Here is a 21,121-nt window from a genome sequence, read left to right as displayed (position 1 = left end):
TCCATAAGGAAAAGGAAAACAGGATGCAAAAAGACATTCAAAAACATAGGCTGGAGACTTGCTACAGAAACAGGTAAATAGTATCACTAATAAACACTTTGACAAACGAGGCACATGTGAAATATGAATGCAACAACACATATAACAGGTAATCGGGTGAACATGTAAACCCAACGAGGATCTCTAGAGGCCAAAACGCAAAACAACAGTACCAAATGGTTACAGCTCCACCCTCAAAATAATGTTCGCTTCAGGCCCTGTCCCAAATGGCGCACTCCGGACTTGTGGACCTCCTCTGAGTCCACACTTGGTGACGTCAGGAAGTGCAGACCTGTAGGGCACTAGGCACGAGACCACAAGGGAAAAGGCCTGACTGGGGAAACACGAGGGCGGGGTGAATGACGTAGACACCGAGCGCGTGCTAGCTGCAAAACAACGGATCGCACGTGCTTGACAAAACAAACATAACACGCCCCCCTTGCCAGACAACACCTAGACAAGAACGGGATCATGACACTTATGTTTGTAATGCATTCGTTTGTCATGACGTATGCACCTGCTTATTTATTTTTATTTATTTGTATACACTATTCTTACGTATACACTTCTTAATATACATATATGTTTATTTAATATTTCTCTATAATACAGAAGCTGTGTTGTTCAGCTTAGCAGAGCCCAGAGTCAACTACAAATCTCCAATAAAACATGGCTTATTACCTTATGAAAATGCACTACATTAAAAGTTTTTATTCTTGAATAGCTGGCTTAATAGAACATAAATAAGCAATAATGTGAATAAGTAACTAATTAATACATTAATTTAGAATGATAAAACATACATTTAAAAATGTATCCGTCATGTTTACATAAATGTCTGACATCCACGACACTCCTCCCATCCGTTCTCTGATTGGGCATTCGCAAGGATTCCTGGGAAGGGGACTTCAGTGGAGACTGAATCAATACGGGCTTTGCCGAAGACTGCATCGAGGGCACAAAGGAGGCACTGGCGAGCAGAACTCTGAGAGCTTAAAAGACAAATGGGACACACTACGGAGCCATAGACTTGGCGACCACGCATAATTTAGTCCACGAGACCGCAAGTCCACATGAAGTGCGCCATTTGGGACAGGGCCTCAGTCTTTCCTCTCCCTTGATGAATGTATACGCCTCCAACTGCTGATTGTCTATTAGAGTTTTAGAGTGTTGTGTGTTTTTTCCACCTATTTACAGTCAGGGGATATTTTAGAACCAGGGGTCTGTTCTTTTTACTTGAATTACTCCATTAGCTGGAATTCACAAGTGGAAGATGGGGTGTCCATTGATTGTAACAGAACTGTAGCATCTTGTTAATATCTATTACAACTTATTTATCCAGTATTTGATTCTGATGACCGCTGCACCCATCAGTTATGTGTCTTACTGTACACCACCCTGGCAACCACCCTTAGCAAGCGAAACATTCTGTTACGGTTCACTATCAATCAGAGATGACTTTTTTCCAGCCAAAGGAAGACTTTAAGTCAGGGGTGTCCAAAGTCAGTCCTGGACGGCCGGTGTCCTGCAAAGTTTAGCTTCAGCCCTAATCAAACACACCTGAACAGCTAATCAAGGTCTCACAAAGCAGACTATAAACTTCCAAACAGATGTGTTGAGCCAAGTTGGAGCTAAACTCTTTAGGACTGAGGCTCTCCAAGACCGACATTGGACACTCCTGCTTTAAGTGATTTTACCTTATGAAAGCTGCATTGAAACATTTTTGCTTTGTATTTGTATAGATCACAAAACATTTCAGATCGATTTAAACCCGTGCAGGCAGTCAGTCAGAACTGTAAGACTTTTATTTGAAGTTTCCAAGTGAATTTCATAACATGAGAAACACTGAGGTCACAAGCACGTATAGTACAGTTAGGCCCGTAGACCAGTATAAAGATGACAGAGCAGAAGTCGAAGTTTAGGTGAACTGAAGAAAATTAAATGAAGAAATGCTTTTTATGGCAGAAGTCATACTGAACAAGGAGTTTGTTGTTCAGCTAACACCTTAACAAATTCACTATCGTTGTCAGGTGTCAGAATATGACTGTGTGTGTGTGTGTGTGTGTGTGTGTGTGTGTGTGTGTGTGTGTGTGTGTGTGTGCGTGTGTGCGCGTGTGTGCGCGTGTGCGCGCGTGTGCGTGCCTGCGTGTGTGTATGAAAACTTAGCATTTATATAAAGATTTATTTTAACGATTAATTACTAATTAAGTATTAATCAATCATGCAGTAATTGATAGGATATTAAGAGAAGAGGCGGAGAATCTAAGTATTTTATATTTCTTAATATCATCACATATCTAGTCACATACACATTTAAATATTTAATTTTGTCTGCAGCTACACATGTTGGTTTATTGATTTTCTGTTCATTGTCATTATATGATTGTTATTGTAAGCTGCTTATATGACCAGTGTAGCTTAGTGGGTTTTTTTTAAATAATAAGAATGAAACATTTAAATAATGTTAAAATCCGCTAACATTACGAACAACACTATCAAAACCAACATCACAATAATGAGAACCCAATATTTGTGTGTCAGGATCTTGCGGTACAGAGAGTCTTCTGTAGAATGGATTAAGGGGCTTGTTTCTATATTTGCAGAAAGATATAAAAGACAGCTGTTATAAATGACTTTTCTTTTAAGCATTTTTGTGTTTCTCAGCAAGCTCATAAGCACTGTTTGTCTTAAGCACACAAGTTTTCTACCTCTATCTGTTTCATCACTATCCGAGGATGGATATGGACTGGGAAGATCTGTAAGTATAAATATGTAATTTATTATTATTTTATTGTAAGAGTAAAATGATGCATACTAAAGTATAAAAATCTTGAGAAATTAAAGCTGAGAAACTTACCTTTATAATATGCATATGAGGTTAGATTCTGTAAATATAAGGGAAGAAAATGTGTCAATATATCTGCACTCACCACAATGCAATACAAATTAAACTGTGTTCATTTCTCTAGAGATCAGTAGGCTTACATTAAATTTGAGGTATTTTGCAATTTCTTCATATGCCTCTTCATTCTTCGGACATTTCAGTAATCCATCATCTTCATTGAACAGACAGTCCACTGCAAATGTGTTATCCCTGTTTACAGCATAATTGCTGTCTGGTACAACTTTCTCATAGTCAAACGTGGGATGGAGCACCACCAAGACGACTGGTTTGTGAACTATATGAAAACCGAAAAGTTCAGACTTCATCATGCAATCATGTTGATAAGATATTCTTTAAAAGCTTTTTACAATGTAAGTGACCTCCACTACTGTTCAGTCGATCTAGTGCAGCACTAATGTCTGTTCCAGCACGAGAGACAATGGAGACGAAATCAAGTACAGCATCACATTTATGAGTGTTTTTCTGTTTCAGGCCTCGTTTTCCTCTAAATTTTTGCTTGAAATCCTCTTCAACGGAATTCATTGTCTGGATTCAAAAGAGATAAAGATTAAATATTTGGAAAACAGAAATGATGAATAAATCCTAATGATGATGTAACACAAAACTTTTTCAGGGCTTTCTTATATAGATTCAAGGATTTTTTATCCAATCAAAACAGGGAGAATAATCTTTCGCAGGACCTTATTATAGAACGGAAGGATGCAAGGGAAGGATATAGTGTACCTGGACCATAACTTCTCAGGAACCTTCTTCACTTCTTGTGCCTTACTTTTTCACAGTGCAGTTGGAGAATTGAGTCAAGATAGCCGAGCTAGATTGATTTCTCGCTGAAGGATAGAGGAGAGAGAAAACAAGAAAGCATGAGGAGGATCCTATAAGGTAAAAGGCAGATTGAATATTAAAGTCTGCATAGCCCAGAAGTTGCTGTTGGCTTCAGTATTCAAACAGAATATCTACTGACAAAAATAAAGTGTTTGGCTTCTTTTACCCCATGCAAATCGATTTCATTCCAAACAGCTGTATTAAACTCCACATTACAGATTCATTGTGCATGTACACTCTTAAAAATAAAAGTGCTTCATGATGCCATAAAATAACAGTTTTGTCGAAGTGGTTCAATAAGAAACATCAAAAGGTTCATTGTGGTGAAAAGGGTTCTTCATAAAAGGTTAAGAATGAGATGGTTGACTGAATTGTTTCTTTGCGGAACCAAAAATGATTCTTCTATGACATTGCTTTTTTTAAATTGTCACCTTTATTTTTAAGAGTGTACATTTCACTGCAAATTTTACACACAAATTAGTTTAGTTCAAAGGTTACTAAGCAAACACACCCATTTCACTTTTACATAGGGGCCAACTCTTACCAACACAGTGACACACAAAATGTTTTTACAAAAATATATATTTTTGAAATGCTTTTTGACCTGAAGTGGAGATATGCTAAAGCTAACACTCCAAAATCATTGACTCTTTAAAGAGATACTTTACTAGAAAAATACAATTTTCCCATGATATACTCGACCCCAAGGCTTCCTAACTGAATATGGTTTCTTCTTGAAGATTAATGCAATCAATAATGTCAATATGGATATATCTATAAACAAATGCATCGATTTGCTTCAGAACACCTTTTTTAAGACCACGGAGCAATTCTGGGCAGTATGACCATAAATTAATATAGCGGTATTTTCCGCTAGTTTCCAGTACGTGACAGTATTTTTTAACCACATTTTCAACTTATTGAGAGAGGAAATACTGCAGTTGATTGACTTAAAATGCTCCTTTACACTGTCATGATGAGTGAATATTGTAGAAAAATTCCACACTAGTACTATATCGGCAAGTAAGTCCAGACAAACTGATGCTGTATATAAATATGTTGCACTCATGATGAAGTGAAGGAATCAGGATGCATGACAGTTGCAGTACACAGAACCTTTTCGTTGTGCAAATTTCGCAAAAACTTGTAACTACACAATGTAAATGATCCCCTTCCCCTATAATAACTTCAAAGTTTAGAGTTCATTGACAAACGAACACATCATATTTAAGCAAATAAATAGAGAACAGTGCTCAAAATTAACTTTTTTCCTTGGTAGCACCACATCTGGGTAGCACTGGTGCTCCCAACTTCAAGAGAATGTGCACCCCACCCACCCGAAAATATATATGATATGTTCAGTCTGATTAATTGAATGCTAAATAGTAACAATTTACCATTAAAAAATGCATATGATGTCTGCTGTGTTTAGTCACAATGGATTCATGATTTCCTGAAACGGTATATTTTAATCATAAAACTAACGCTTTAACTAGATATGTGAGAGGAAAGCGATCGCACCACGGTGTAAATCCTCCTTCGCAGTATACAGAGAAACAGTTAAAACTATAAACACATCATGTTATATTCTTATATTAAGGAGTTATGAGGGATACACGGTCGCTTTTGAAGATGTTTGCTCGTGAGTGATTTCAATATAGCCTAACGTAATGCGAACTTGCAATTGCTACACATGTAACAGTCATCTGCTATTCTGCCGCGTGGTGCGCGCTCCCCGAACGGAATATGTACATTACCGCTCATGCGCCAGACACACGCGAACGTCCAAACGAGTCCGTTTAGCGGATGTTTGTATAGAAAAATGATGATACTGTAGTGCCGCGTCATAGAAAGACTCATACTGTTGTGTGTCGTTTCGGGATGCTGCGTACTCCGGAGATTTCATTTGAAGCCTGCTACGTCGATATATCGCCCACTAACACGGAGCCGTGTCGAGCAGTTCTTTGATCGACGGATGCACTTTATGGAGCTTCAAAAAGTCAACACCCATTCACCCCCTTTCTACCACTCTGAAATAAAATGATACGTGGTATTTTTACTACAACTGCATTATTCTTCAAGAAAACCATATTCAGTCGCCTTGAATGTGAGAAGAACATGGGGACATTTAGATTTGATAGGAAAGTATCCCTTTAGATCTTTCTAGTAGGCCTAACCTGATCATTTGGTGTAAAGATGCCCCTGGATGCTTTTATGGGCGCCATCTTAGCTAGCCTACTCTAACGCTTCAGAAAAAGAAATGATGCACATTTTCCTCGAATATGAATGAATGGATTATTTATCGCAATTTAACAGCAATGCGCTATAATGTGTTATATGTAACAATGCGCATGACATATTCATAACAACACCCAAGCATTCCAATGAGTCTGTGAGTACATTTATCAGCTCAAAACGACATTGACACATTTTAGGTTAATCAATGTAAAATCCTCTTAAAACTTTCAGTGAAATTTGGAAAAAAAACATGAAAAGCCTACCGTGTTATCTGCGGCTGTGAGTTAAGGAACTGTGAGTCTTGTGTCGTAAGTTCAAGTAAACTTTCACTTTCATTTTGACAAATGCTTTCATTATTTCACTTTCGGAATACATGTTGTTGGAGCCATTTTATTGAATGGTCATTTTTGTTTGTAACAATAGAGGGCATATGAGTTTTTTGAGTATATTTAAGCCAAATGCAATGAGTTATAGGTGGCGCAATGGAAGGTCAAACAAATTTTCTTATGTTCATTAATTAGAAAAATCGAAGTTAATTTTGAATTTTTTAAGCAAAACACTGCTAGCATATTTTTGTATTTGGCATGTATCATGATAATTGAAAATTTTGCAATTTATACAGTAAAGAGCACATAATGTACAATTTGCATCACTGACAGTCTGTAAGACAGACAGTACAATTTGGACTTCTAAACTATATTCATGTCATTGTATCTCATGTTGAGATATATACGTCTATATAAAATAAAAATAAAACATTCATATTCATGGATATACAATTATTTATTTGTTTTGATTGATATTTAGATTCTGAAACCAAAATATCTTCATGGAACCTGATATTTACTTAATATCCTAATGATTTTGGCATAAACACAAAGATCTATAATTTTTTACTTTTACTAAAAATGTTCCAGGGCTACTTAAGACTGGTTTTGTGATCCAGGGTCACATATATGTTATTTGAAATTTCTCTATAATACAGAAGCTGTTATGTTCAGCTTTACAGAGCCCAGAGACAACTACTAATTGCAATACATTGAAAGTTTTTATTCTTAATAGCTGGCTTAATGGAATATAAATAAGCAATAATGTGAATAAGTAACTAATTAATACATTCAATTAAAATGAAAAACATACATTTAAAAGTGTATCCGTCATGTTAACATAAAAGTCTGACATCCACGACGCTCCTCCCATCTGTTCTCTAATTGGGCATTCGCAAGGATTCCTGGGAAGGGGACTTAAGGGGAGTCTGAATCAATGCGGCCTTTGCCGAAGACTGCATCGAGGGCACAAAGGAGGCGCTCCCGAGCAGACTTCTGAGAGCTAAAAAGACAAATGGGACACAGTACGGACTCATTCCGTTTCGGTTCACTATCAATCAGAGATGACGTTTTTCCAGCCAAAGGAAGACTTTAAGTCAGGGGTGTCCAATGTCAGTCCTGGAGGGCCGGTGTCCAGCAAAGTTTAGCTTCAGCCCTAATCAAACACACCTGAACAGCTAATCAAGCTCTCACAAAGCAGACTAGAAACCAGGGCCGGCCCTATCATTTTGGGGACCCTAAACTGATTACAAAATGAGGCCCCCCATCATCTAATGTACACAACAAACTAAAGTTACACAGATTATATCACACTAACAATCTAACAAAGTCAAATGCAACTGCCTATATCGCTTATTAGGTAGGGCCGGCACTGCTAGAAACTTCCAAACAGGTGTGTTTAGCCAAGTTGGAGCTGAACTCTTTAGGACTGAGGCCCTCCATGTGACAATCCTGTCCTTTCTGTTCTTAGATTTCATGCCTTGGGGACAGGGTTGTTACAGTATCATATCTTGTGTGTATGTTTTGTTTTATGTGGAGACACGTGGCGGTATGTTTTGATAATTCGCAGCGAGTACTCCAGGGGCCCGTTTCAGAAAGCAGGGTAAGTGCAACTCTGAGTAAGTCAACCCCAAACGGAATACTCAGGGTTTTTGGTTTCAGAACACAGGGTATGTCAAACCCGCGACCGCGGGGTAAGTCAGGCCCATTTCAGAAATTGAGGTATCTTGAGAATAGAAATTGAGTAACCAGAGTAACACACTCCGTGAACCTGGTCGGGAGCAGGTTTTATTCCGCTAACCTAGGGTTTGTTACAATCTCCGCCCCCTTTTCGAAGCACGACCGGTGTTGAAACTGCATAAGCCATTTGTTTATTTATGCGGGTTCCTAATCGCGCTCAATTTAGTCACACAGAGCTTAAAATGTCATGTCCGTTTATTCAGGAACCCGTAGATGAGGAAGCTGCATTAATTCGCAGAGAGTTACAGAGCGGGCGAGAGAGAGGGCGAGAGAGAGAGAAAGATTTATAATATCTTTAATATTTTACATTTCAAAACTCATACATTTCTACATATCACTACTATATAATCCCACAGATGTACACAGTAAAAAGCAATGAATTGGTTAAAAATTCAGAACCATCACATCATCAACAACTGTATATAAAACATCATTAACACACCATATTTCAATAAAACTCTGGACATTGTTCACAACATTATAATATGCATACTCCACTTTAAGCCTTCCTACCACTAATCCCCTAAACATTAATTCAGAATCCGTACTTGCAAAAAGCAAGCCTTAATTTTTTCTGGTCTTCCATACTGCCAATTTTGCAGTCCCAATCAAATAACTCAAACACATTTTTTTCCTCATAAAAAATCCATATTTTAACACTCCGATGAACACTTTATCTGAAAATTCTTCGTTAGAACCCCTGAACATATTCTTAAGAAGGTTAAAAAGATCTATTAGTCTAGCACATCTTAAAAATAGATGCTCCAAATCCTCTTCTTCCCCACAGAACCTACATTCCCCACCCACTTCTGTATTCAAGTGTGCCACATGTCTGTCTGCACTGTAAAAAAATCCTGTAAAATTTACAGTAAACTACTGGCAGCAGGGTTGCCAGCCAGTTACTGTAAATTGTACAGCCACAGAACTGTAATTTAATTTACAGCCATTTACTGTAATTGCAGAATACAGGAAAAACTGTAATTTTGAATAGCAACAGTATAATGCTGTATTTTTTACAACAAATTGCTTGATTTTAATTTATTTTATTTAGAAGAAATACATAAATCACTGTATTTCCAGTACGTTCTGCATACTGGATATACAGTGTTTAATTTGACTTTAATTTGTAATTGATACAAAAATACATTACAGACGAATTGTGTACGTTGTTGTACATGAAATAATTTTATTCAGTTTCAACTTCATAGTATCCAACATGGCTCTTTAAACATTCATGTTTAAACAACGCGTTAACCGACATTACCATCATGAAACAAAATTGCAAAACAAGGCCCAAGTGAGTCTGTAAAACGGTCCACATCTTGATCCATCAGAGCACAACAAGTAGCTAGAACTATGGAAACAAAACAAGAGAATAATGTTAGATATTCCATTTATAGTCAGAGAAAAACAGAGGACAACATATACAGTCAGAGAATAATATGATGTAATTCAATGATGAGATCTCTGTGTGTTTGTGTGCGTGTGTGTATGTGCGTGTGTGTGTGTCTGTGTGTCTGTGTGTGTGCGTGCTTCTTACTTTTCATCGATTACAATGAAAATTCATCATTGTGTAGAGCGGCAACATGTGGGTTCACTGCAACCTGTTTCTTCTGTTTCCTGGCATTTTAGATGATGCTTCTTCTTGTTCCACTCTCTGGATTAATATCTACAAAGAGTCAGGAAAAACAAAATGTTATATATTAAATGTACAAAATATATTATATTAAAACACATGAATTAAATCATTAGCTTGCTAGTGTTAAATAGCGGAGACTTCTAAATAATTTGCCCTAAAAAAATCCATCTCTCGTTGAGAAATATTGTTTTAAAGGTCTTAACAGGTATATAACATTAACATATCTATAAAATGCAGGTAAGGAAGTTGTTCAACTAATACCTTTCATTGGACTCCAAGATACACGCTTGCCCCATCCTGGTACTCAAGATTGAATATGTAACATGCTATGAACAGAGTGGGAAGGCCAGACATGAAGCTGTGCTGAGCACGTCACAGTCACACACAACCTAACCTTCAGTAGTCAGCATCCAGTGGCCTGCATGGCAAAGTGTGTCTTAAAACAAACAATACCACATGTGACAATAGTTAATAGTTACTATACAATTTTATCTTAAAGCTTTTTACATTTAAACTACATTTTAGTATAAGTGACTATACAAACAAACTCTAAGCAAATTACACAGATTAATTTACACTTAAAACCGTACTTATACAGAAATGTAAGCTAACTAACGTTAGGGATGTCACGGTCAAGAAATTGTCAGACTAGTATTTTGTAACGGGTCGTCTCACTCCCACCATCCCACGGTCCTATCTGGGAGACAGTCCTGCTCTAACGATGAGGGTGTCGGTAACGTCTTTTGCTACAGCTCTCATCTGGCCTCCGTTACATAAACTGTATATCTAGATGGTTACGTACATTAATCACTTTACCGGGCTATCCTCCGTGAACAACGACTTACCGCAAGCTTTGGTGACTTGTTTTAATTTGGTCTCTCGATTTACGGGTCACTGCATTTGCAAATTTGAATTACACCAGAAAATAATCACGACCGAGTGTGGTATCACAACTGTCGAAGCATGTAACTTTTACCGAGTCTACGGCGTGCGCGATGTTCAACATTAAAAAAACAACCGTCAACTTACTAATACAATGAACTGTAGCTCGTCACATACCGACTTCGCTCCTGATTTGTACAAAAACTCTAAATAACACGAACAACTTCTGTCATCAGGTGCTATAGCGACGGAGAATGTTTGAAATCTTACCGCGACGGCGCTGCTGAAACCCCGCGCAAGACTCCTTCGGTCCCCGCGGATGGAGGTTGAATCCGGGGTTACCAATGTGAAACGCGAATGTAGATACCTCTATATAAAGTTACCACTATGATAGTTACCAAATATGGAAAAAACGTAATAAATCACTTACCACATGTGTGAATCATTCATTTTGCGCACTACACCAATCTCGACCGTTGAAGATCATCCCGCCATTGTAGATTTGAAATTTACAGCAATATTCTGTACATTTGAGTTAATCCGTCACGTGACCCCAGAATGCATTGCACTTTACAGCAATATTCTGTATTTAAAAAACAGTCAGCTTCTGTAAAATAACGCTGTAGTTTTTACAGCAATTCGTTACAGTGTGTAGCTATTGCCCTGTGAATAATCCTCCACTGTAGATCAGCTGTTCGCTTCTCGACCGGAGGCTTATACAGGGTTCTCCAAGGGTCCCTTACGAGAAAGTCTGGAGTTAACAGTACCGACCACCCAGAGGTTTTTACTCCCTTAAGTGATTCCTGATGAGTAACCTTTACTGTGATATGATATATGGCCTTTTTTGATATAGACTCGAAAAAATCTATTTGAGGAACCTCAAAGGACAAAATTGAACCAGCGTCTTTACCCTTCAGATCTTCATTACTTGCGGGCTCAATTTCTATGTCAGGGAATCCAATCGTATAATTTTCCTTTCGTGCAATGGTCTCTCTGTAGCTGCTTGGTATTACATTCAAAATCTCTTCCATCAGCTTTGCTGTGAGTCTTAATGATCGTAATCCTGTCACCTCTTTGAGGTTCTCTACTGATCGCCATACATTATTGTCAAAGAGATGCCCCAGTTTTACAACTTTATTCTTTATTAAGCATGTTCGTATACTCACAGAAGATAACAGTCTTGTCTGTATCAGTGGATTAAAAAACGAAGGTTCTTCAGTAACCCAATGTCCTTGATGATCAATGTCCCTTTAAAAACAGTTCTCCATGCCTTCAACATTGACCTGTTAAACGGTGTAATCTCGGACAAGCTCACCTCCTCCAGTTTTATAAGGAATAAATGTTTGTCCAAGTCCAATCCTCCTAATTTCTGTAGCAAGGCACAAGCAGTTTAGGCCCACGTCAAATCCTTATTGTACAAGAGTCTCTTTGCTGCTTGAATTCTAAAGGCACGGATACGACTCCTCACATCCACAAGACCCTGTCCTCCTTACTGGACAGGTAGTTACAGTGCAGCTGCTCGGATCCAGTGCTGCCCGCTCCAGAAGAAGTCCACTAATGCTCTCTGTATAAGGCAAATCAGTTCTTCCGGTGGCTCCATTACCATTATCCGGTGCCACAAGGTAGAGGCAGTTAGATTGTTAACAACCAAAACTCTCCCTCTATACGACATCTGTGGTAAAAGCCATTTCCATTTAGACAATCGAGCAATTACTTTCTCCAGCATTCCCTCCCAATTTTTTTCCTGAAATTTGTTATTCTCTAGATATACACCTAAAACTTTCAAACCTTCCCTACCCCATTTCAACCCACCAGGAAGCTGTGTGGGTCCTTTTCTCGTCAACTCTCCAATAATAAAACCCTCACTTTTTCCCCAGTTTAATCTACCTGAGGATGCCATTTCATATTGTTCAATATTCTTAGTTAAAACTGTAACATCGTCTTGGCCTGTAATAAAAACATTAACATCATCAGCATATGCCGACACGGACACCATAGAATTTATGTCTCCATTTTGGAATCAAGACTCCATTAAGATTTCTGCTTAACCTGCACAAAAGAGGCTCGATCACAAGGCTATATAATTGTCCTGAAAGTGGACAGCCTTGCCTGATTCCTCTAAAAAAAGGTATTGGTGCATTTAAAACACCACCAGCTTTCACAAGAACAAATGCATTTGAATACAATAACTGAATATATGAAATAAAAGTGTCCCCAAAACCAAAAAACCAAAAACTGTTAGGCAAAATGGACCCTATTTTACCATAATTTACCCAAATAATTTATCTAGTCGTAAACCACAGATTCTCTGATCCGTTACTTTAAGCCAAGTATATTGTCTGGCTTTTTTATTGATCGTTCTCCATACATCTAGTAAATCAAATTCATTTAATACTTTTATCAACACATTACTAGATCGACTATCTGGCTCTTCACCATATCTATCAATTGCAAAATCTGTGGCGCACTTCCAATCTCCTCCCAAAACGATACATTCATTACTATTAAGTGTCAGAATTTCTGTTCTTATTACCATAAAAAATCCATTCTTTCAACCCCATTATTTGGGGAATAAACGTTCATTCAAATAAATAAAATTTTTTCAATCACTATTTTAGTTAACAACATTCTACCTTTTACAACCTCATTTACAGTTAAAATTTTAACATTTATATCCATCCATCTTCTACTGCTTATCCGAACTACCTCGGGTCACGGGGAGCCTGTGCCTATCTCAGGAGTCATCGGGCATCAAGGCAGGATACACCCTGGATGGAGTGCCAACCCATCGCAGGGCACAAACACTCACTCATTCACTCACGCACTCACACCCTACGGACAATTTTTCCAGAGATGCCAATCAACCTACCATGCATGTCTTTGGACCAGGGGAGGAAACCGGAGTACCCGGAGGAAACCCCCGAGGCACGGGGAGAACATGCAAACTCCACACACACACAAGTCGGAAGCGGGAATCGAACCCCCAACCCTAAAGGTGTGAGGCGAACGTGCTAACCACTAAGCCACCGTTTAACATTTATATTCTTAGAAAATATAATTGCTACTCCTGCACTATTGTTTGTCCCATGACTTAAAATAAGCTTTCCCTCCCATCACCTACTCCATTCATTCTCATTATCAGTATTAGTATGGGTTTCTTGTAAAAAAAACTACATCAACCTGATTCATTTGGAAAAACTCAGAGACAATAGCTAACTTATTCCTATCTCTACCTCCATTTATATTTAAAGACCCCACCCTCAAATACCCCATAATAATGAGGAAAGGAAAGAGAAAGAACAGGAACAAAGGTAACTCACAAATTTTAGAAAACACCATGTGCATTTTTTTAGTTTTTTAATTTTCCTTCCAGAGCCGCTTTTGTTCCTTTCTTAAATTTGTTACCATTTTTTTCAAACGAAATCTCTTTTTTGTATTCAATGCCTCGTAACTGGCCGTTTTCAGTAGCAATCCCACTGACCCAATGAATTTGTCTATATCCGTAAAAGAATCTTTTACCTTCACTGTTTTTCAAAACGTTACATCCAAAAATGTATACATTTCCTGCAATGTGTACGTGTCACCTAAAACCTGTGAACCTATCTCAAACATGTCAGAAACCGAATCATCATCTCCTATCTCTTCATCCTCAGCAGTGTTGTACCTGAACGCGTTCATTGAACGATAGTTCATGAACGCGTTCATATTTTGGGCGAACGTGAACTGAACGTGCTGTATTACTGCCTGATGAACGTTACTGTGAACTCGTTCATTCTGGTGTATGTGAACGCATGCTCTCTCAGGTTAACTTCGTTCAATAGGGTGCCAGATTTCTATAGAGCCTTCCAGGCGAAATCCCAGCTAAAACACACCGTAAACGGGTCTTAATATGTAGCGGAAAAACACCCAATCTGGCAACACCAGCCACCAGTGTCGCACCGCCGTCCGCCGCATGCGTGACGCGTCATCAAAACAAAAAAAGGCATGGAGGCGACAGCAGCATGTTTGCAAGGAGTATGATCATTTAAAATAATTTTATGACAAGGTCGGTGAGAATGGGAGAAATCTCACTTTTCTGTTCAAACTTTGCCCGCCGGCTTTCAAAAAGAAAATCCGCACTTCAGTTACATGTGGACAATGGAAATTTATTAAAATTGAAAAACGTTTGCACCTTAATGATTACTGTCCTGTTTTAATAATTCCTCATTAAAAAAGACAATCAAGCAGCACGTTTTTCCTCATGTTTTTGAGAGTGTACTGTAGGGTTGAAAGCTGCAGCTGCTACTAGTGTGGAGTGATGGACAGCAACAAAGCATTAAAGCAACAATGGGGAAATGCTGTCCCCTCAATGATAATGTAAACCCTGGTTGGATAAGGATTCAAAATTGGATATGAAGATGAAATCTGACGCATAGCTTCATTTTAAAACTGATAAAATAATTGCTGTCTGTGATTCTACTGTATATGGGCTGTGGCAATCATTTTGAAAAATAATAGCTCGCATCAACATAGGGAAAAAAAGAACTATGAACTAGTTCATTTTTGGAACTTAGTGAACTTAGTTCACTATTTTGAAGTTTGAACTATGAACTGAACTAGTTCATTTTAAAATTTGTGAACTGAACTTTGAACTAGTTCATGTAGAACGTGAACTTTCCCAACACTGATCCTCAGACATTTCAACACATTCAGATGTCCCTGCCACTTCATCATCTACACTTCCAGTGATCTCAGCCTTTTTACTTTGTTCAGACAAGCCATGTTCCTCATCTTTCTCAACCTCATTCTCATCAACATCATCATTAACAACATCGTTAACAACATCATCAGTTTGAGTTATACTTTGAGTTTGACCATCACTTGATTATTCAGTGTTCAGATGTAATACGGTATCATGTCTATTTCCTTCATTAGCAGCGTCACTAGGACCCGCAACTTCTTCATCGTTTCTGGGCTTTATGTGGGCACGCCATCCTTTTATGTCGCACATCTCCAAACTCAAAACATCTCATACTTCCAGAGTTTGCATAAATCATGTACGCCTTACCTTCATGCCACACTCTGAACGAAACATCCAACTCTTGACTCATTCAAAAACACGAACACCTGTCGCCTAAACAACATAACATGCTTCAATGCTGCATTTCTACAGCGAAGTGGAACCATTTTGATTGCGCTCGCAAACTTTCCATAACGAACTAATCCCCGCTCAATTTCATCATTACGAATGAATGGGGGCACGTTCGCGATAGTTACACGCAAGGGTGTAGATTTGGTTTGAACATTGGGGGGGTTGAACGTCCAGATAGCACACGAACATCACGGAGACGTCTATTTGATGTGTGTGTTTACATCTGCAATACGTCTATAGGACGTTTCCTGTTAGAAGATGTCTTTAAGATGTACTGATTTAGAATGTATTTTAAACTGACATAAATTCTAACATAGAAGAGATTATAAAAAGGAAGAAATTAAGTATTGAAAGCGCCAGTAGGCGGCAGCGATTCACTGTTTTAATTAGTGAGCTACTTAAGTTATTCATTCATCCAATTCGTTCAAAAGTCAGATTATTTTAGGAAGAAAACAAACATCAATGTTAATGCTTTTGTCACTGAGAATTACAGACGCTATTGAAAAATTAACTAGCAAAACAGATGGCTGCTTTGGTAACTTGTTATACTGATAGTTATAGCTAAATACATTTCAATGGATTAGCTAGCTAACATATATGGTGTGTACTTCGCTATTATTACACAATATTCTCATACCTCATTCTCAGTACATGCTTTATTTATTTTTTGCATCCTTCTCTGACCAGCAGTTAAATATAGTCCGCTGTGCAGCGTTTCTCTTCATTTTTGGTGTACGTTAAATGACCCGTGTGCTCTCCTATTCAAACACCACTCGCGTTGTTTTGGTGAAAGCGCGACTCATTGGTTGGGCGTTACCAATCGGTTCAATGGAGGGGGAGAAATTTTTTGTCTTATTTATTATGACACACTCATATTTGATTAGGAACAAAATTATTGTCCGGAAATAAAGTAATTCTACATATTTTTCATTTGATCTACTGTGATTTTCATGTTGAAATATTGGAGGGGCTGTAACTGATCGATTTGAATATTGGGGGGAAAAAAAAAATGAACTAGTCCCTGGATTTTTGCCCTATCGGAACCAGACCAACGCTGATGAATTCTGTGGAGTGTGAATGTAGATAATTATCGAAAAAAAGTTGAATTTTCCATTCACGGCCGCTAGGTGGCGCTAAAATGTCCAAACCGGAAGTGACATATTTAGCTAAAACGACCATAACTCGTGAACCGTTGGAGATATCTTCATGGGGCTTGGAACATATGTGTAGACCCTCAGTCCGGGGTCACAATAAAAAAAATGCGAAAACGCCACTAGGTGGCGCTATAATTTGAATGAGCTAGAAAATGGCTATAACTACGCAACAGTTTGCCCGATTGACTTATTATTTGGTATGGTGTGTCTTTGTCTCATTCTACATGAACATCTAAAAGGACATTGGCGTATCTTAAAAAACATGGCTGCCATTGGCCAATGAAGTTTGAGCACTTATTAGACCGGGTTAACAGAGGCCGATCAAAACGACACTCGCTGGGCTTATTCGTCTCATGGTCCTTAAGGTCTGTAAGAAATATGAACTCATTTGGACACCGGGGGGCGAAATAACGCTTTAGGAGTTCTTAAACATTTGTGTTTCAATTGACATTTGACATCTATGCAAACTAATGGAATCATATGATAGTTCTCCTTATTCTGAAAAACTTTGCCTCTTGATCCATTGATGTCAATCAAACGGTTCGCGAGTTATCGGTGATGATGTTAAAGACGTATCTTTGCATGCAAATTTTAGGTCTTTCAAGCAATTTCAAATTTTCCACCACAGAACAATTCTTTGGACTCTTTACATAAATAATTATCAAGAACATGTTGAACTTTTTCAATTGTGTGACAGTAACAGGGTCCTTTATTATATCAACCTCAAAATAGTCTACCTGAAAGCTTGCTACTCCTTAAGAAATAATCCAACTGACTTGTCATTAAGTAGTATTATACATCATATGACACTGAACATGCATGCAAAATGTGATGCTCACTGGAAGAGGCATGCCTTCAAAAGAGTCAAAAAGGTAAAATATCATTAATTTCAATGGCTTTCTTAGAGTCACCAGATCACAATGCATGAAGCTTTGCTGAAGGAACGATAAGTATGTGTAGGATAAAGAGGAAAGGGAAACAAATTATTTTTGCAGCTGTGTTCACTGTCCACTGTTAGGCCTTGCTGTTTGATGCACTGCATTGTGTATTATATGTGCATAAGTGTGTCTGTATAGTGTATAAATAATTTGCATACGAGTGTTAGCATTCGTGGTCTGTATTAACCATTTCTGACCGTTTCTGTTATTCTTCTTAGTGTGGGAGAGTGTCATCCATTGTGGAAGTGTTCTAGTGCGATTCCTTAGTGCAGTGACCGAAGGCAGTCGACCTTAGTCCCCTTAGACTGCTCGAACCCGATGATTGCTGCTTGCAGCTATATTTTATATATATAATTTTTTTTTTAACCAAATTTTCAAAAGATGAAAATAAAGGAAATAGCACAGTCACCCTCTCCCCCCACGAAAAATTCCGCACCCCTAAACGCTCCCAGCATGCACTGAGAGAAAGAGAGAGAGAGTTAAATATAATTCCGATTTTTACAGTTTCAACCAATTAAATATAAAAGTGATTGACATATAAGCACGTGAAGCAGTTTTCTCCCACACCAACTTTTGCTGCTGCGGCTGTATGCTCATATTCACCTTACGCTTGTAACAGTCCCTTCAATTCGATTGGCGAGAAATGAACAGAGCCCTCTTTGTCACGTGCCGTTGCCATGGTGAATCGTGCAATCTTCACTCAATTGATGATGGCTTTGCATCGCCATGCTGCACGCGCATAACCTAGGGTGAATTTACTCAGAGTGGATTGAACTAACTCAAATCAGCTGGTCTGACACTGAAAACTCAGAATATAGATTCCCTGAGTAAATCTACTGAGAGTTCAGATTTTAACTCTGTGTTGGTTGAACTTCATTATTGAAACGGGACCCTGTCTTCCGTGTAGCTCCGCCCCCTTGTTTCTCCGTTAGTGTCCCATTAGTGTTTTATCTTCCTCACCTGTTCCTTCTTCTCGCCAGTTTTCCTATTAGTGTAGTCTTGTCACCTGCCCTTCTCCGTCCCTGTACAATCCCCCCTCGTTATTGTGTTGTCTTGCTTGACTTAAAATAAACAGACGAGGCGTGATCGCTGGTTTTTCATCTTTTACTTCACCACTCCAACATCCTGACTCTAGCCTGCTGGGTAATCGAGTTCTTAACCAAATGTACTCATAACATCACAGTTATTATGTCCCTATTTAGTATCTCTGTTTCCCGTCACACCTCGTTGGTTCATTGTATGTTACTCTTCCTGACGGTTTTTGGATTACCCCGAGTATGTTTCCTCCCCGTGAGTTTTGTCTGTGGATTGCGTGTTTTGGACTTATTTAATTATTAGCTTTCTTGTTTTGTTTTGTTCCCCTCGTGCAAAGTTTTCTGTTTTTGAGTACGAGTCTCTGTTTTGCCCCAGTGTGGGTTTTGTTTTGTTTATTTAATAAAAGTCTCTTTGTTACCTTCACCTTCCTGCATTTGGGTTCTGCCTCGCACACTACCCTGACACTCCAAGACCGACATTGGACACCCGTACTATTTTAAAAGATAGCCTGCTAAGTGATATTACTTAATGAAAGCAGCATTTGTATTTGTATAGATCACAAAACAGTTAAGATCAATTTAAACCTGTGCAGGCAGTCAGTCAGAACTGTAAGACATCTATTTGAAGTTTCCAAGTGAGTTTTATAACATGAGAAACACTGAGGTCAAGCACGTATAGTACAGTTAGGCCCCTTGGACCAGTATAAAGATGACAGAGCAGAAGTGGAATGTTTAGGTGAACTGAAGAAAATTTTAATGAAGAATTGCTTTTCATGGCAGAAGTCATACTGAACAAGGAGTTTGTTTGTCGTTCAGCTTACACCTTAACAAATTCACTATCATTGTCAGGTGTCAGAATATGGCTGTGTGTTTTTTTTTTAAATAATAAGAATTCAACATTTAAATTATGTTAATAACCGCTAACATTAGGAATTACATTAAGACTACAGTCTTCTGTAGGATGGATTAAGGAGCTTGCGTCTATATCTGCAGAAAAATATAAAAGACAGCTGTTATAAATGACATTTATTGTCTTTTAAGCATTTTTGTGCTTCTCAGCCAGCTCTTAAACACTGTTTGAAGTTTTCTACCTCTATTTGTTTCATCATCAACCTAGGATGGATATGGACTGGGCAGATCTGTAAGTATAAATGTCATTTATTATTATTTTATTGTAAGAGTAAAATGATGCATACCAAAGTATAAAAACTTGAGAAATGAAAGCTGAGAAACTTACCTTTATAATATGCATATGAGGTTAGATTCTGTAAATATAAGGGAAGAAAATGTGTCAATATATCTGCACTCACCACCATGCATTACAAATTAGACTGTGTTCATTTCATTAATCTCTAGAGATCAGTAGGCTTACATTTGATTTGAGGTGTGTTGCAATTTTTTTGTATGCCTCGTCATTCATCGCACAATTAAGTAATCCAACATCTTCATTGAACAGACAGTCCACTGCAAATGTGTTATCCCTGTTTACAGCATTATTGCTGTCTGGTACAACTTTCTCATAGTCAAACGTGTGATGGAGCACCACCAAGACGACTGGTTTGTGAACTATATGAAAACCGAAAAAATTCAGACTTCATCATGCAATCATGTTGATAAGATATTCTTTAAAAGCTTTTAACAATGTAAGTGACCTTCATTGGTGTTAAGTCGATCTAGTGCAGCAGTAATGTCTGTTCTAGCACGCGAGACAATGGGGACGAAATCAAATATAGCATCACATTTATGAGTGTTTTTCTGCTTCAGGCCTTGTTTTTTCCCAAATTCTTGCTTGAAATCCTCTTCAATGAGATCCATTGTCTGGATTCAAAAGAGATAAAGATTAAATATTTGGAAAACAGAAATGATGAATAAATCCTAATGATGATATATCTCATTAATCTTAACATAGAAGGGAAGGATGCAAGGGAAGGATATAGTGTAGCGTGGACATAACTCCTCAGGAACCTTCTTCACTTCTTGTGCCTTACTTTTTCTCAGACCAGTTGGAGAATTGAGTCAAGATAGCCGAGCTAGATTGATTTCTCGCTGAAGGATAGAGGAGAGAGAAAACAAGAGCGCATGAGGAGGATCCTATAAGGTAAAAGGCAGATTAAATATTAAAGTCTCCATAACCCAGAAGTTGCAGTTGCCTTCAGTATTCAAAGAGAAAACCTTAAAAAACCTTTAAAGCACCTTTATTTTTAAGAGTATATACTTTTCACTGCAAATTGTAAACACAAATTAGTTTACTTCAGAGGTTACTAAGCTAACAC

The 21,121-nt window shown here is 38.1% G+C and overlaps 1 protein-coding gene and 1 long non-coding RNA gene across 7 annotated transcripts; both read right to left on the bottom strand.

Annotated features, from left to right (window-relative positions):
• Window positions 1-2,295: 2,295 nt before the first annotated feature.
• On the bottom strand, window positions 2,296-6,372 carry LOC130419536 (uncharacterized). Of its 6 annotated transcripts, XM_056746362.1 has the most exons (7): window positions 6,268-6,372; window positions 3,668-3,771; window positions 3,304-3,469; window positions 3,025-3,218; window positions 2,897-2,924; window positions 2,748-2,795; window positions 2,296-2,630 (listed from the first exon to the last, which is right to left on the bottom strand). In XM_056746362.1, exons 2-7 carry the CDS (start codon window positions 3,674-3,676, stop codon window positions 2,494-2,496), a joined length of 582 nt encoding a protein of 193 aa, XP_056602340.1. In that variant the 5' UTR covers window positions 3,677-3,771; window positions 6,268-6,372; the 3' UTR covers window positions 2,296-2,493. The 6 variants fall into 6 exon arrangements, with proteins under 6 accessions (XP_056602340.1, XP_056602335.1, XP_056602337.1 ...); XM_056746357.1 differs by having other exon boundaries at window positions 2,296-2,795; XM_056746359.1 differs by having other exon boundaries at window positions 2,296-2,795; window positions 3,668-3,816; window positions 6,268-6,305.
• Window positions 6,373-9,324: 2,952 nt separating this feature from the next.
• Window positions 9,325-10,192, bottom strand: LOC130419920 (uncharacterized). The gene is made up of 3 exons (XR_008906560.1): window positions 9,971-10,192; window positions 9,611-9,739; window positions 9,325-9,424 (listed from the first exon to the last, which is right to left on the bottom strand). It is a non-coding gene; the product is annotated as an uncharacterized LOC130419920 (long non-coding RNA).
• Between the last annotated feature and the right edge of the window lie 10,929 nt (window positions 10,193-21,121).

Source organism: Triplophysa dalaica, chromosome 4, assembly GCF_015846415.1.
Source record: "Triplophysa dalaica isolate WHDGS20190420 chromosome 4, ASM1584641v1, whole genome shotgun sequence".
Taxonomy (NCBI): Eukaryota; Metazoa; Chordata; class Actinopteri; order Cypriniformes; family Nemacheilidae; genus Triplophysa; species Triplophysa dalaica.
This window is presented reverse-complemented; position numbering and strand designations above follow the sequence as displayed.

Coding starts and splice junctions, on each gene's coding strand:
- LOC130419536 (XM_056746357.1), bottom strand. Junction 2,925..3,024: donor CAAAATACCTCAAATTTAAT/GTAAGCCTACTG, acceptor TTATATTTACAG/AATCTAACCTCATATGCATA. Junction 2,796..2,896: donor CTCATATGCATATTATAAAG/GTAAGTTTCTCA, acceptor TTATACTTACAG/ATCTTCCCAGTCCATATCCA.